Source organism: Panthera pardus, unplaced genomic scaffold (assembly GCF_024362965.1).
Source record: "Panthera pardus isolate Hobbes unplaced genomic scaffold, ASM2436296v1 HiC_scaffold_15, whole genome shotgun sequence".
NCBI lineage: Eukaryota > Metazoa > Chordata > Mammalia > Carnivora > Felidae > Panthera > Panthera pardus.
The window spans coordinates 30,843,993-30,859,738 of NW_026526710.1; the positions used below are offsets into that span (position 1 = coordinate 30,843,993).

A 15,746-nucleotide genomic window follows, 5' to 3' on the forward strand; every position below is an offset into this window, starting at 1 on the left:
CACGAATAGTAGTTTGGAATGCAAGAAACACTTTAAAAAAAAATAAGGAAAGGAGAATTGGGGAGGGGGCTGATATAGATTGCCCAAAGGAATATTATTTGAAAACTCAGGAAGATCAACACAGAGACGTGGATGAAAATCTGACTGAAAGGGTTTGAAGGAAAGAGGCGAGAAGAATAGAAAATGAAAAGGAGTTTATGTGAGAATAAAGTAGAATCGGAAATAACTATCTGTTTTGGAGAAATGGTTAGGATTTCAGATTCCTTCCATTTGGAGGCATTGAAAGTGAGTGGCCTCTACCCTTTCATTTTATCATGATGTTTCTGGAGAACATTGACCCCTGTCCTAAAAGCCCACAGTGCTGAGTCTGGGCCCCTGTTAAACTGGTCACAAGAAAATGATGCTCTCAAGGCCATGGCCAGAGCATCAATTTATCATTTAATAACACTTCAGCTTTCCGGAGTGAAACCAAGTCTGACTCACAGCCATAGGTACATCTGGATCTCAGCCAACCATCTAATGAGCGTGTGGCTTGGGTCATTCAGAATAGGGCACGCAACAACACTGCACTCAAGTCAACCCAAAGGGCCAAGGTAGTGTCGGTGGCTATACTTTTCTAGCAGTAATAGTATCTTAAATTCGTAAGAAAGCATTCACTTACTTCAAGGTGTTCTCACAAACTGCACTTAGGAATGGTAGTCCTAAATCCCTTACGTGAACTACTACTATGTTGAGTAACTCAACAACAGAAGAGACTAAAATTATGTAGATTTTTCAAATGCAAATTTCTGTGGTTCTACCCTAATCTGACTTTACCATCAATTAACGCTATTCTGTTTTTACTCTTGACTCCGTGAATTGAAACTTGCACATATCTAATCAAGTAGAAAGAAGTCCGACTGATTGTCCTCTGATATTGTAGTGAAAACGTGATCCAAAAGAGCTGGGTTTCAAAAGGTTAATGGACTAAAACTCTACAAAAAGATTACGGCAAATAATCCCTACATAGCCTTAAATGGGAATGTAAATGTTTCCTTGGAGTATGTTCTTCAAAATAATAGGTTATTTTGAAGGGGATCTATTCTGATAGTACAGAATATCTAAATCCCTCTGAAACAAGTAGAAATTTGCTTTATATAGATTAATGAGCTTATGACAAGTTCATACTCAAGAGTTATTCAGGCATTCCTTTGCTCCCTCCTAGGAAGAATAAATTTATTTTATTCATTCACTGTACAAGTTACACTTGGTAATATCTCAGCTGTATAAATCATCATGGAATGAGAAATGGGGCCTACCTGTTGGTAATAAATATGTTCAAATAAAGACTTCACAATGCTCTTTCCAATCATCTGCTTCTTTTAAAAAACAACTATATACCACTTATCCAATGGACAAATTAGCCCATTTACCATAAGTTAAGTGACTTAAAACCCCAAGTAAACAAACAAACAAGCAGAAAACCCACAAACGTCCATTTAAGGAGTAGAGCTCAGGATAAAAACGTCATCTGCCCTTGGGTAACTAAATTTCAGCAAGCAATTACTTTTTAGAAGTACAGCCACCTCTCCACAGACTAAGGCTTTTGTTCCTTATCTTCAAAGAACAATGCACTTGCATCTGAATCAAACTCCATACACAATACTTGGTCACCCCAGTTCAAAGCACTTTCCCTTTCTAATCTAATTAGAGCTAATAAAGATACTGGCTTTACAAGCTGACTGATGTTTGTAGCAAAACCCCAGAAAACACGTTCAAGAAATTAATCAATTTGATTTTAGTTCCTATCTCTCTAGAGCCAGCCCACCCCTCCTCTGCTCAGTACCTGACAGGTGCGCCCCGGCTGTGTGCAGGTTTCAGCATGACTGTCACTGTGTTGTCCGTTTGATTCAAAGGGGTCTCCAGTTCATAAGCCGGCATAGAGGGTGCTGGGGGAAGAATGTGTGAGATGGGAGACTCATTATATTCCTGGTTGATCTTTTCAGTTTCCTTCCTAGTTCCATTTCCAAAGAACATGAAGAGCACAGTGCACTTAAATTGCAGCTACGAACCAACGACAGGCAGCCTTTACATACATGCCCTACACAGAATACGAGGAAGCACTTCTAGAACCAATATATGTTGACTTCTTTCATGTTGCATTTAAGTTGGGTGGGAGTGTGAGGGGGCTCGGGCGGTGTTAGTTAATATTATGTCTTGATGTGCATTCTCGCTGAATGGATGTAGTCAGCGAGCTGTGGGCTTAGAATCTGTGTACTTGTTGGTAGGAATGCTTTTCTTTAAAAATGACTTTAAATGCAAATTTAAGAAACAATCACTAAGATCGTAAGACTGAACATTATAGCTCTCCCATCTGAGTCAAGGTGGAAGGCTGTGTGGGCCAGAGATCCATCTAGGGATCTGCAGAGGACTACAGGAGCCACGGAGGCTTGCTGAAATCAGTGACCACTAGTGGGCTCTCAGGGAGAGCAGCAGGTGGAGAAGACACGGGAACTGAAGTAAGAGAGGCCTCGGTTGGACTTTTTGCTGTTTTGTTTTAATCAGCACAAGAGCTGAGGCACATCAATTATCTCTGGAGCTTCAGTTTACTCTTCTTTCAAAACAGGAGAAATTACCCTCTAGGGTCATCATGGGAATTCAAAGAGATAATAAAGGGAGCCAGGCAAATATAATTCTACAAATGTTAGTTCTTTTTCTCCACTCCACGTGAATCCTATTTCCATTTCCTGGGATTCTTTGTTTTCTAGATTGTTCAGTCTTATTATGAGAAGATAACGACAGAGCTCTTTAGTAATTTTGTCATCGCCATGGACAAGAGAAATCATTTCGTGAAGCCTGTGATGTGGGAGGGCACACAGTCTTTTTAAGACCCACAGGTGTAGGTACCTGATGAGAACGCTGGAGATCAATTTTTTTTTAAATACAGTTTTAAAAATCTCTTACATATAAAAAGCTTTTATGTAAAAGACATGGGTTATATCTCATTTCCATTTATTGGATTTTCTCAGCATTAAAAATTAACTCCAATTCTATTAAAAATTAACTCCGATTCATAACACAGAATTACATTTTGTATAGAGAATAGTTCTCTATTTGAGGTCCACGAAAGTAGAAAATTGGGGCCCATAAACTGTAATTTTCTTTGAACTATAAAAATCAAATAGTTATTCTTGATGAGTCTGCAGGCTAACTAAAATGTCAACTGTCTTTGTTTCTGGATAGAACTGTATGAACTTGCTGGGCTAACAGCGGTCAGACTCGGATCAACCAGAATTTTTATATAACAAAAGTAGCAAAAAATGAATTATTTTTTCTAAAAGAACATCCTCTTTAAGATAATGATCTTTAAGGGGTGCCTGGGTGACTCAGTTGGTTAAGTGTCCAACTTTGGCTCAGGTCATGATGTCACAGTTTTTGGGTTCGAGCCCCACGTCAGGCTCTGTACTGACAGCTCGGAGCCTGGAGCCTGCTTCAGATTCTGTGTCTCCCTCTCTCTCTGCCTCTCCCCTCCTCACACTCTGTCTCTCTCTCTCTCTCATTCTCAAAAAATAAACATTAAAAAAAAGTTAATAATCTTTGAAATACAGTTTCCATAGGAGAAAATTACCAAAAAGTGGGGGGGGGGGGGGCAGGGGCCTGGAGATACATATATTTGCACACATTCCCACCTTATTCTCCATCATAAATTCAAGCAGCAGTGATATCATCTTAATTACATCCAAGTATCAATGCACTTAATCAAGATCAGAGAAGGAGCACATGGAAAATTACAACCAGAAACCGTATTTTCTGATTCCAAATCTAGTGGTTTCTCTACTTGCTCAGCTCTATAAACTATGCCATTTTCCTATCCTCCCAAAGACTTCTTCCTCTTCTTCCAACTCCCCATATTGTTATCACCTGATGCTTTCTATGAACTATCAACATATATTAAACTTCAAGTCAAGTTTGTGCTTAGAAATGAAATCTAACACGATCAAAAATTTCCCCATAAGTTATAGCTGCTTAAAACCAATGTCCAAACCTAATAATGCTTATAGTACTCGAGCTGTAAGCAATTCCCTGTCTCTGATTCTAAGCAAAAAACTTTCCAAGAACTAGAAATGAGGGACAGTATATATGAAAATCAGGCTAAATATTATTTAGCTAACACGGACTGACTGAGTTACTTCCCTCACCTGCCCCCTGCTCATCTACCCCTAACCAAAACAGGCAAAGCCAAAACTCAAATACTTCCCCCACTCATACCCAAAGGGGAAAAGAATGGAAAAAGGGAATGTCCGTGGAATTGTGTTTATTGCTGTTACAAATCCCATAGCAGATGGCAACTCCATTTCCTCTAGTCTGAAGCACAAAGACATTTTCTGCACAGTTGCACATGCCCAGAAATTCTTCTCAAATTATGTCTTTGGTTGGATGGCGTAATTGAGTCTCTACCAGCAAAAAGCTGGAGGCTGTAAGTGCCTGGTGCCACCCCTCTGTCGTTGCAAAGGATGGGCAACTACTAACGGTGAAGGTCCCAAGGATGGTCCCTTCTGGAAGCAGACTCCATATAATGCTGTCTATCTGCTGAGCGCTCAGTCGTTCAGAGCTCATTGCAGAGATCTTTCCACCACTGCTGCTCTGTTAACTTGTACTGTGAAGGGGGTAGGAGCATACAGACCAGAACCATCGCCCACGCTCCCGTTCTCCGATGCAAACTGATAAAATATGGCTGCTTCCTAACGCAGGAGGATCTTAAGCTCCCAAATTATAAGTATTTGCAGTATTTCATTCAATTCCAGGAATCTGATTTGCATACGTACCAAAGTGGGAATCTGAATACAATGTGTAAGATGGTATGAGCTTTGTGTCCTTGACAATGGGAATGAAAAAGTACAAAAATGCTACTTCCGATAAAAGACATAACTCATGAATGTATATATAATACCTGATATTTTGGTGGTAAACTGATTTGTTGCTGGAGGTCCAAATCCCTTAGCTGTGCTAGCTCGGATAGTAAAGGAGTACGTGGTCCCCGGATACAGTCCAAAGAATAGAAAATGGGTTTCATTTCCCAGTTTTGAAACTCTTCCACTTTGATTGGATAAGTCTATTTCTGGGTCAAAGGAACTGACAGCTTTGTAGGTGATCTGCAAGAGAATAAGAATGTGATAACATATCTGGAGATGGACTGAGATCACATCTTTATCCAGTAAACCCTTGTGATGTATGCACTGTCAGATGCTTTATGATAAGCTCTTCTACTCACTCAGACTCTTCAAATCCTGGATCCGGTGAAGGGGCGCAGGAATTCAGCCAAAACTGTTATGAGTTATTACTTTTATAGACAGAGGAACTGAACGCCAGTAGATTAGAACATAAAGGATGAGTTCAGGTTTAAGCTAATACCTTGAAGTTGTTTGCTTTCAAAATGTCACTTTGGAAAACTACATTACAGTTGGCTTCAAACAACATCACAAAATGTACAACTAGCTCAAACAGATGAGGACCTTACAAGGGGAAGGCCTCATCTCTCAGCCAGTGGCCAGTTTGATTTAGCAGTGAATAGGATTATTGTCTACTGGAAACTAAGGGCACTTTTAAATGTGTTCATCAATGTGGGCAAAGATATCTGCTCTCAAAATAAATCCCAGACACATGTCAGCAGCTCTTGATGGTATGACTGTGGTGCTCGTGACGGGTCCTATTTACTTCTTTTCTTTAGAGCAACCCTGTCCAAGAGAACTTTCTGCATGATAGGGAAGTTCTACTCTGCACTATTCAGGACAGTAGCCACCGGTCACAGGTAGCTTGAAATGTGGCTAGTGAGACTGAGGACCTGAAAATTTGATCTTACTTAATCTTAATTAACTAAAATTTAAATTTAAATCACCATGCACGACTAGGAGCTGCCATTTCAGGCTGAGCCACTCTAAAAGCTTTCATATCTTTGCCACGTAACTAACAGCTGTTCAAAGCACATTGGATGAGTCTGGAATGCATGAAAATAAATATAACATAGGTGTCTTTAAATCTGTCCTTTCAAGTGATTTTTAAAAGAATTTCACTATAAGTAGTTCATCACCTATTCACGAACACGCATTTTAGTGGTGATTACTAACTTCTACTGGTTGTAATGACATAATTTTTAAATGTGGCATATTCAAAAGTTTTAAATTGCAAAACTGAGCACTTTTTCTTGCTTTTAAATAAGTAAACTTACTTATAATTTATGTGCATGAACACTAACACTGTTATTATACGAAGTGATAATTGACATTCTTTCTTCTTATATTTATACCATGTCATTATAATTAAGGAGACCTCTCTGGAAGAATATTTAGATTGAATCATCTCAGCTTTGGCAAGAAAATGTTTGCTGTATATATTAATCACCGCGGTGCATGCCAGTCTCAGAGTCAGGCGGCGTTATCTGTTGTTAACCCTTTAGCAGACTTCCCTTATAAGAGACAAGACCCTGTCTACCACCAGCTGCTGTGGGAGGGACTTTAGCACTGTCACCCCTGTGTGCTTAGTTGCTTACTTGGTCCTCGTTCTGACACTTCTCGAGAAAAAGGTAGTTCAGAGAGGGCAGCTCTAAGCTCTGATGGCATATTCACTCCCCAAAGTTCATTCATTCATTCACCCATTCAAAACCTATTCATTGTATGTCTCCGGTGCACCAAGCCCTGTACTCTGAGCTGGGATCTCACTTGGTGATTGGGACACGGTACCTGTCCCGGGGGAGGTAACAGTCTGGTAGAGAAGTAGAGAAGCAATTTAACAATTAAGATACAGTATACTTAAAACGAGGACTAGCACCACCCGTCAGGGCTAGGTACATCTCCTTGTTCATTTCATTGCCTTACCAAAAAGTTTAGTGGTACACAATCATACATGGGACAAAGTCCAAACTCCCTACCTTTGGGTTTAAGACCCACCGACATCTTCTTCTTCAAACTTATTTCTGCATACTCGATACCATGATATTATATTACCTTCTGTCCTGGTCGGGGGATAAAGATTTACTGTACCACAAACACTGGGCTTTTCTGACGCTGTTTTTCCTCTTAAACTTTCACCTGCCTGGAATGTGACAGGGCTATCTGTGACCCGTTTTCTCTACCTCCTCTGATTCATTCATTCCAATATTGATGGAATAGCACTGACATCACGAGCACCACGGTCAGCAGGTGGACACAGGTCCTGCCCTCAGGTGGTTAAGAAACTGGACTTCAGTGGGTGGAGCTGGGAGAGATGCAGTATGTAAATTAATAATTAAAAAAAACCTGTAATTCAGTAGATGAGACAAACACGGTGCTAAGATAAAGAATATTGGGGGCAGGAAGGGATACATGCACAGCCACCAAGAACCACTGGGGAAGGGGCCACTGAGGGGATGACAGTTAATCTGAGGAGACTTGAACTTGTGAGAGAGCCAGCTGTGCCAAGAGTTTGGGAAAGAACAGCATGAACTAATAAGGCCATGAAGCAGGAGCATTCTGTGCACAGTCAATGGACAGAAAGAAGGTCCGTGTGGCTGTGGCCCAGCAGGTGAGGTGAGCGTGGTCCCTCAATCAGTGGCTGGAGGAGCGGGCAGGTGCCAGAACATGCAGCGCTCTGTACCCTAAGATAAGAAGGATGGATGCATACACGGGGGAGCCTTTGAACATTTTTAAGCGTGCAAACAAAATGATCTGACTGCCCTTAGGAGAAGACCGTGTTAGCGGCCAAGGGAGAAGTGGTTTGCTGGAAGGAAGCAGTAATGGCAGTAGGGAGGCCACTGGGAGCCTCCGCAGAGACCGCGAGGGAAACCTCTAGTTCCTGTGCTAGTGCAGTGGCTGGGACTAAGGTGAGCACCGTGAAGAGCGCAGTGAATGAAGAGAACTGGCATACTGGAGAGTGAAAATGGGCAGAACTCCGTGACAGACTGGATGCGGACACTATGAAGGATAGTGTCAAGGACAGTGTCCACATTTTGAGCTTAAGCAAAAGATGGCCCCGCCTTTACTGAAATGGGATGGAATGAATGAGGGGAAATGAACTGCTGGCTTGTGGCCACACCGTGCATTGTATAAGCTGAGATTTGAGACGTTTGGCCTGGAAATAGAGATGTGGGGGTGATCAGCATTGAAATAGTATTATTAGGAAGGGATGAGGTCGTTGGGGAAAGGATTTTAGGGAGAACACTGATACTTAATGTAATCAATGGTGGAGGAGGAGAAACCAACAAATGAGCCAGAAAGGCCAACAGAAAGAGCTGTTACTGAAATCAAAGGGAAAAAACAGGGGGGGAAAGGGGTCTTAAGAAAGAAATGCTTTCAAAGACACTGGGAGTTCAGGCAAGATGGGAGCAAAACATGTCTGCCCGCCCATGGTTAAAGTTAAAGTTCCCATTTTACTTCTCTGGAAAGCCTTCCAAAATCTGGCCTAACAATCATTGGACTAGCTGAATGCCTGATGTTGTCACTGCATTCTCAAGTTCATTTGGCCATACATCATGGAGCACTGTCAAAGCTCTTCTGTAGTATTAAGTCATGATTCAAATAGGCCAACGGAATTGGAACTTTTCACGTAATTGTATCTTCTTTCTGAGGAGTGACTGATGTCTTCTTCTTCTTTCTGAGCCCACGGTGATGAGTAAATATTTGGCACTCAGTAGATATTTTCCTAAGAAGACTCCTGGGAGAAGAGGTGTGTGCATGCACTCACATAAATGCTCACACGACCGCGAGTAGGATGTGGCCGTCCCCACACTGACTACAGCGCAGAAAGTAAATGCTTTATCAAAGGACCCATTGTTCCACTGTACACACGTATGGCCATGGTCAACAGGATAAGCTAGATGGGGCTTAGTAACAGTCTTTCAGGCACAGCCATTTGAGAAATTGCTAAGACTCATAGATCCTCTCTCCCCTACCCATGCACACTAACTCATGCACTCCTGAAAATTATGGATCCTCTCCCTAACAAGCAAGTATGTTGTATATAAGCAGACACAAAATGTCAGAAAGGTCATCGATCCCCCTCAAAGCCATCCAGAGCTCTGGGAGTTTGAATACCAGGAATAAAAAACTGGCTCTTCAGGAACAGGAGCAGTCAACTCTAGAATCCACTCCTACCGTAGAGTGGATGCTCCATATACATTTATCCAAGCAATTATTTTAACGGACGCCAAAAAAACAACTCTACACTCACACCCAAACGTATCATACCATGTCCTTTTGGCATGTGTTTTTTTTCATTTGTTTATTGTTTATTCAACTCATGTTTATGAAGTCCTATTAAGTAGCAGGCTGTAGTAAAGCAGCAGGAAACTCCCTGAAGGAATGCCTGGGATTGCTTCCACACTTGCACTGTGGCTGAGGGATAAGGCAATTTTCGTGCAGCCTCTATGAAAAACACTGATGTTCCATGTTGGGTCTAGGCAATTTTGTACAATTTCCCCAAGTCAAAAGGGAATGCAAATAACACAGGTGGGGGGTTAGAGTTAGGTGAGATGGGGGTCAACGGCAGCTTGTATTGGATGATTTCCAATTTGTATGTAGGTGCCTGAAATGTTCCCAAATTATCTTCCCCTCCTCTACTTGTGGTCTCAGGTCCTAAACTACAAGATTCATAGAAAACCAAAATGGAATAACATGCCATCTTTGACCAGGGGGGGATTCAAAATCTTCTAGGAAGGGTGAGTTGATTGGAATTTCAGCCAGGGTTAAATACAGTCTTTTAATGGAGAGACAAGCAATCGGAGGAAGGAATAATTAAATCTGATTTGGGGGGTGGGGAGAAAAGAACCTAGAATATTTCAGGGAAAGGTATAATATTTGAATGAAAAACTGAAATATAAGCAGAAGTCCCAGAGGAGGAGAGAAGAGGGGACAGTATCAGGAAGAAAGAAGGAAATGACAGAAAGAAGGTGTGATGGATTAAAATTCCATATACATAGCTCATTAAATTCCAGAAATTCCAGGAAAAAAATAATGGGAGATACGGAAATAAATGTAAATTGGAATTAGATCATGGAAGGCCTTGAATATTAAAACCAAACTTCTTAACAGGGCTCTTAAATTCTACTTCTTTCTATTCTATTACCTATCTCAGTCGGTAGTGATTAGTTGAGCCCAGTTATCCAGGCCAGGGATCTGGACATGTCTTCAACTCTTGATTCGTCAATACTTCAATCATTTGACAAGCCCAGACCATTCTACTTTGTTTGCTACATACCCATATAACACTGCACTTTATACTCTTCACACATTAGATTGGTTTATGGCCTCAGGTTCTAAACACACATACACACACGCGCATGCGTGTGTACTGGAATTAAGTTTTTAATTCTAGTTAGTTACCAAACAGTGTAATATTACTTTCAGGTGTAGAATTTAGTGATTCGTAATTCCATACATCACCCTGTGCTCATCACAAGTGCCTTCCTTAATCCCCATCAGCTATTTCACCCAACCCCCTTCCCATGTCCCCTGTGGTAACCATCTGCTTGTTCTCTACAGTTAAGAGTCCTTTTCTTGGTTCACCTCTCTCTATGGAAAGAGAGGGAGAAAGAGAGAGAAGTGTGTGTGTGTGTGTGTGTGTGTGTGTGTGTGTGTGTGTGAAAAAGAAAATATCCAGGACAAGTACAGTATGTCAATGATACATATATTTTTTGATATATATATATATATATATATATATATATATGCTGTGTATCTCCAGAGATAGAAAGATATGTATGCGTGAGTGTGTATGTATGTGTGTGTATGTGTGTGTGTGTGTATATATATATATATTTATTATTATATATATATATTTCATATATATCATATATATGAAATATATATATAATATATATTTCATATATATCATATATATGAAATATATATATATTTCATATATATAATAATATATATATGATATATATATTATTATATATATATATTTTTTTTTTTTTCCAAAGTTTGTAGATGCGTTACTCTCATGACCAGGAGTCTGGAGTTTACTCACTAGGCAATTGAGAGCCATTTAAAGAAAATGCTTGGACATGTATATATCCCCGAGTACTGTGTACTTGGGAGTATTACTGGCTGAAAGTTCTAGAAATAGACTTGATATGCAATGTTTACATTTTGAAAGGTTCTCCCAAATTATCTACGTAAGAGATTCATGTTCCCGCCAACAGTCTAAACACGTATGCATTTCCCCGCATCACTGTTTAACCCTTGATATTATACAGACTTAAACTTTTTGTAGCACTTATCTCATTTCTGAATCATTAGTAAGATTGGGTAGGTACCTTTTCACATGCTTACATGCTACTTGGAATTTTTTTTTCCTATGAGTTGTCTCCTCTTATTCTTTGTCCAGTTTTTCTAATGGAATGCTTTGTCTATTTCTTACCAATCTGTATCAAGTCTATACATTGCAGCCAACAGCCCATCGACTGTTATAAATGTTGAAAATAATTTCCTCAAGTCTTCTGTCTGTATTTAGACTTTCCGAGTGGTATCTTTTGTCATTTACAAGTTTAAATATTTATATAGGTAAATCTGTCAATCTTTTAAAATAGAACTTTCTGGTTTTATTGTCAAGCACAGTAAGATATAGAAATATCGTCCTTATTTTTCCTAACGTGTTCTGGTAGTTTAACTTTTGTGTTTAGAACATGACTCCATTTGGTAGGAGTTTCTTTTGTATGGTGTGAGGTAGGTGTCTTATATGGCATATTATTCTTGTAAAAAATGCTGGATTTGTGAATATTTATTAAATTTTATTCATCTCTATTCATAAGTGAATTTGCACTATAATTTCTACCTCATAAAATTTTGGAAGGACATGACCTAGTTGTTAACAGTTGTTACCTCTCTCTGTAAAGTGCAAGGATACTATTTTGGATACTTCTGTACTTAAAATATTCCTTCAGAGAGTGATATTACATTTCTAATTTAATAAAATAAAAATTTTGATTGCTGTTGAGGAAGGCCGTAAATGTCAGTCTAGGTCTCAGGCAGATGACTGATAAAAATAAAGGGCTGATCAAGAAGTAAGGGATGTGAAGGGCTAAAGCCTAAACAAAGGTGGGGAGAAGAGAGAGGAAAGGCTAGTTCGAGAACACTGAAGATGGACCTTAGGGGGAATAAAACGGAGAGGCAAAGAGTAAGATCAGAAGAGTGTTTTCATGCTGTCAATTGCCAAAACGTCTGGCAGAAAATGATGATGTTGACATTTTCTGATCATTAATGGTTTGGTGTATCTTTCATAAGAGGTAAGGAGAGAACCTGAAAATAACCTGAACCCACAGCATATTCATGTACAACATCTACTGCATTCAACCTGTTTTCTCTTCTTTTCTGCAAAAAGGATCCAAGCATACTCCCTGCCCTAAGGAAACATCTGTATCATTTGTTAGTAAGTTTTTTCCAATGAGGATAATTTACCTTGCCTTCTGGTTTTTACCTATAGTCAAATGTGTTTCTATGACAGAACGTACTGTTCCTAAGATCGCTGGGTTTTTTTGTTTGTTTGTTTTTGTTTTTGTTTTTCTGGACAACTGTTCCATTTCCTTAGCATGATGTCAGTCCCCAGAGCCTCTGGTCCTCCGTGGAACATTCAACAACAGTCCTTAGCTCCAGGAGGAAGCCGTGCCTATCACTGACTCTGGCACAGGCAGTACATCTTGACTAAAGAAGAGCTTCCTCATGAGACACCATGTAAGCCCTATTTTGAGAACAGAAACCCCCTTTCATACTTCTGGAAAGCATGGGGGGAAGACAGAGAAAGATTTGGTGGTCAGAAAACTTACACATTTGACATTTTCCCTTTGGTACCTAGAAAAATGAACCAGCCTGTGCTACTTAACTATATCTGATGTTTAAAACCCTGATTTATGACACATTCACGTATCCCCATTATAACAGCATTTAGATCCGTGTTCAGCTGGGAGACCCTGGCTGCTGAATTCAGAGAGATTAATAGCTTCTTCTTTTGAATTATTTTTCCTATTGTTTTCATGTTAAAGTTACTTTTTACACAAAGATGTATGCTCAGTGGGATCAGAAAGAAAGGATCTGGCTATTATTTTCTGTTTGTCTAGATAGGAACATGTGGCTTCTGGGACAGACAGACTTATTTCTTGGAACTTAACACTGATTCAAAGGCTGTTATCTTTTCTCATAAAATATTCTGTTACTCTTAGGTAGGAATTTCCAAAACTGAGGCCAGAAAATGGTCCTGGGGCCAAAAAATATTAACTGAAAGATTCTGATCATTGAGAAAAAAAAATATGAACTTGTTTGATTTGATTATAAAACTTAGCTCTCAAAAGGCTGAGCCATCGATGTTCCTAACGCTGAATTCTTTCACAACGAAGCAACCAATGAACAGCATCAATAACTTAACATGAAAATCAACTTTTCCTTTTCTCTTACTTTGTTTAGCTTTCAATTAAAAACATTATTGTTATTAATTTTTGCATTTCAATACCAATTTTCAAAAGGTATAAGGCAACATAAATGTGAGGCTCGTTGGGTCAGGGAGGGGTTTACCAGTGATTACTGTCTGACAGCTAATCTGCTCAGGCTTTTGTCAGGAGTTCTGAAAGGTATTCAAGCAGAGGCTCCACCAGAGGAACAGTCGCGATTTTTAGAAACCTAACAACATATAATTTTGTTACATTTGCATTCAAATACATGCTAGCTTAAAAAAAATGCACCTGCTTGTTTCTATGACAATAGGCACAGCGAAATGATGCTCGTGCAGATGTGATGATGACTGTCACCCCGTCACTGCTGTTATTTTTTTCTTGAACAATTCATCAAATTCTTCTCTGCTCTCTACCATTCAACCATTTGATATGCCTCAGTAGACAAAACTATGCCACGGAAGCCGAAAGGATGTTTTGCTAATACTAAGAACCAAAAGACATTATTCAATTGTTATCCCTGAGACAATGTCTATTGACTTTGCTAATTGGATAATCACCGTTCTTCTATAACTCAGTAGTAAAATATTTTATAGCTAGCAAGATGGGGTTGCCTCCTAATCAATGCTCGTTACAAAATACTTATTGTTTTTAATACAGGTTATTTTTTAAAAATATTATGTTGTGTCTTTACATATAATAGCATATAGTCCAGAAACATCCAAAGCATTATAAATATACATGCTGAAATGATACATTATTTGAAAAAAATCAGTGGTTTTTTTTTGCTTCTATGCAGTAACCATTATAACTATCAAAGACAATAAACTTCTTAAAAGACATGATGCCATTATGCGTTTTTAAAAATACTAGACAGTCTAGCTGCATGGAAATTATAATAAAAATTAAATTACTAATGAATGTATATACTACCTCATATAATGTGATGACACCATATGTTTGAATCGGTTCCCGCCACTGAAGAAATATCTTCTCTTCAAAAGTACTTCCTTGGATGGATTCAGTGGGAACAGCGCCTGGCACTAGAAGGGGGGGGAGGGGAATCAATAAAAGTTTGAGTGACCCCCCTCAAAATTAGATTTTTCTAGATATATTAGATTTTTAACTCTCAATTGAGACATAAGATTTAATAGTCCACAGATACATTCAGTTTTCTTTTAAAAATACGAAATTTAAAACCATTTAAATGGTTTTAGCACTGTCTTTATGAAGAAAATAATTCCATCATTTTTTTTTCTTTAAAACATGAATCAATTACACAAAGATCAGTAATTACCTTTGAAATGAACTTTTATATTCTTCAGAAATAAGGAAAAATACAGAGCAATAATAATTCCCACACACTGCTTGTGAGAGTGGAAATTGGTACAGCCACTTTGGAAAACAATTTGGTAATGGTAGTACTTAGTAAAGTTAAAGAGGCATGTATCATGTGACCCACTTCTAGGTATCTTTCCGAGTAATATTCTTGCACATATACACCAGGAGACATACAGTTATTGTCAATACAGCATTTTTTAAATGTTTATTTTATTTCTTTTGAGAGAGAGGGAGAGAGAGAAAGAGAAAGAGAGAGAGAGAGCGAGAGCGCTCATGCATGCAGAGCGGGAAAGAAGGCAGAGAGAGGAGAGATAGAATCCCAAGCAGGCTCCGCCTTGTCAGCACAGAGTCCAACTCAGGGCTCAATCTCACGAATCCTGAGATCATGACCTGAGCCAAAATCAAGAGTCAGGAGCTTAACCGACTGAGCCACCCTGGTGCCCAACAGAGCATTTTTTAATAAAAATAATAAATTGGAGACAAACCAAATGGTAGGAAAGAAAGTTTTAGTCATACAATATGATACAAAAAAAGACTGAAAATAAATGGCAGCTATGTACATTATCATGGATGGATTTTATATTTATAATTTTATATTTTTATATATTTTATATTTATATTATTGAGTAACAAAAGCATGTGAAAGAAAAATAGATATGAACTGCTGTACAGATCTTTAATGTATTACATATGCACAAAATACATGTTTTAAAACGATGTGATATAGGTGAAATAATATGCAATAAATATTTTTTAAAAATATTTTATGTATTAATGATTACAAAAACTGGGAATTTTGATGCCATTGTAAAAAATGTTTATTTATTTTGAGAGAGAGAGAGAGAGAGAGGAGAAGGGACAGAGAGAGAGGGGGAGAATCCCAAGCAGGCTCCACACTGTCAGCACAGAGCCCAACATGAGGTTCAATATCACAAACTGTGAGATGATGACCGAGTTGAAATCAAGAGCAGGACACTTAATCAACTAAGCCATCCAGGTGCCCCTTTGGTGT

The 15,746-nt window shown here is 38.9% G+C and overlaps 1 protein-coding gene across 6 annotated transcripts in view; it reads right to left on the bottom strand.

Annotated features, from left to right (window-relative positions):
* The window catches only part of PTPRM (protein tyrosine phosphatase receptor type M), a 791,703-nt gene that overhangs the window by 288,815 nt on the left and 487,142 nt on the right, over positions 1-15,746 (bottom strand). For all 6 annotated transcript variants that reach the window (XM_019418445.2, XM_053902396.1, XM_053902395.1 and 3 more), the window contains 3 exons: positions 14,327-14,436; positions 4,931-5,132; positions 1,826-1,928 (listed from right to left, as the gene is read on the bottom strand). In XM_019418445.2, the coding sequence (XP_019273990.1) occupies positions 1,826-1,928; positions 4,931-5,132; positions 14,327-14,436 (415 nt within the window). The remainder of the gene's footprint in view (positions 1-1,825; positions 1,929-4,930; positions 5,133-14,326; positions 14,437-15,746) is intronic.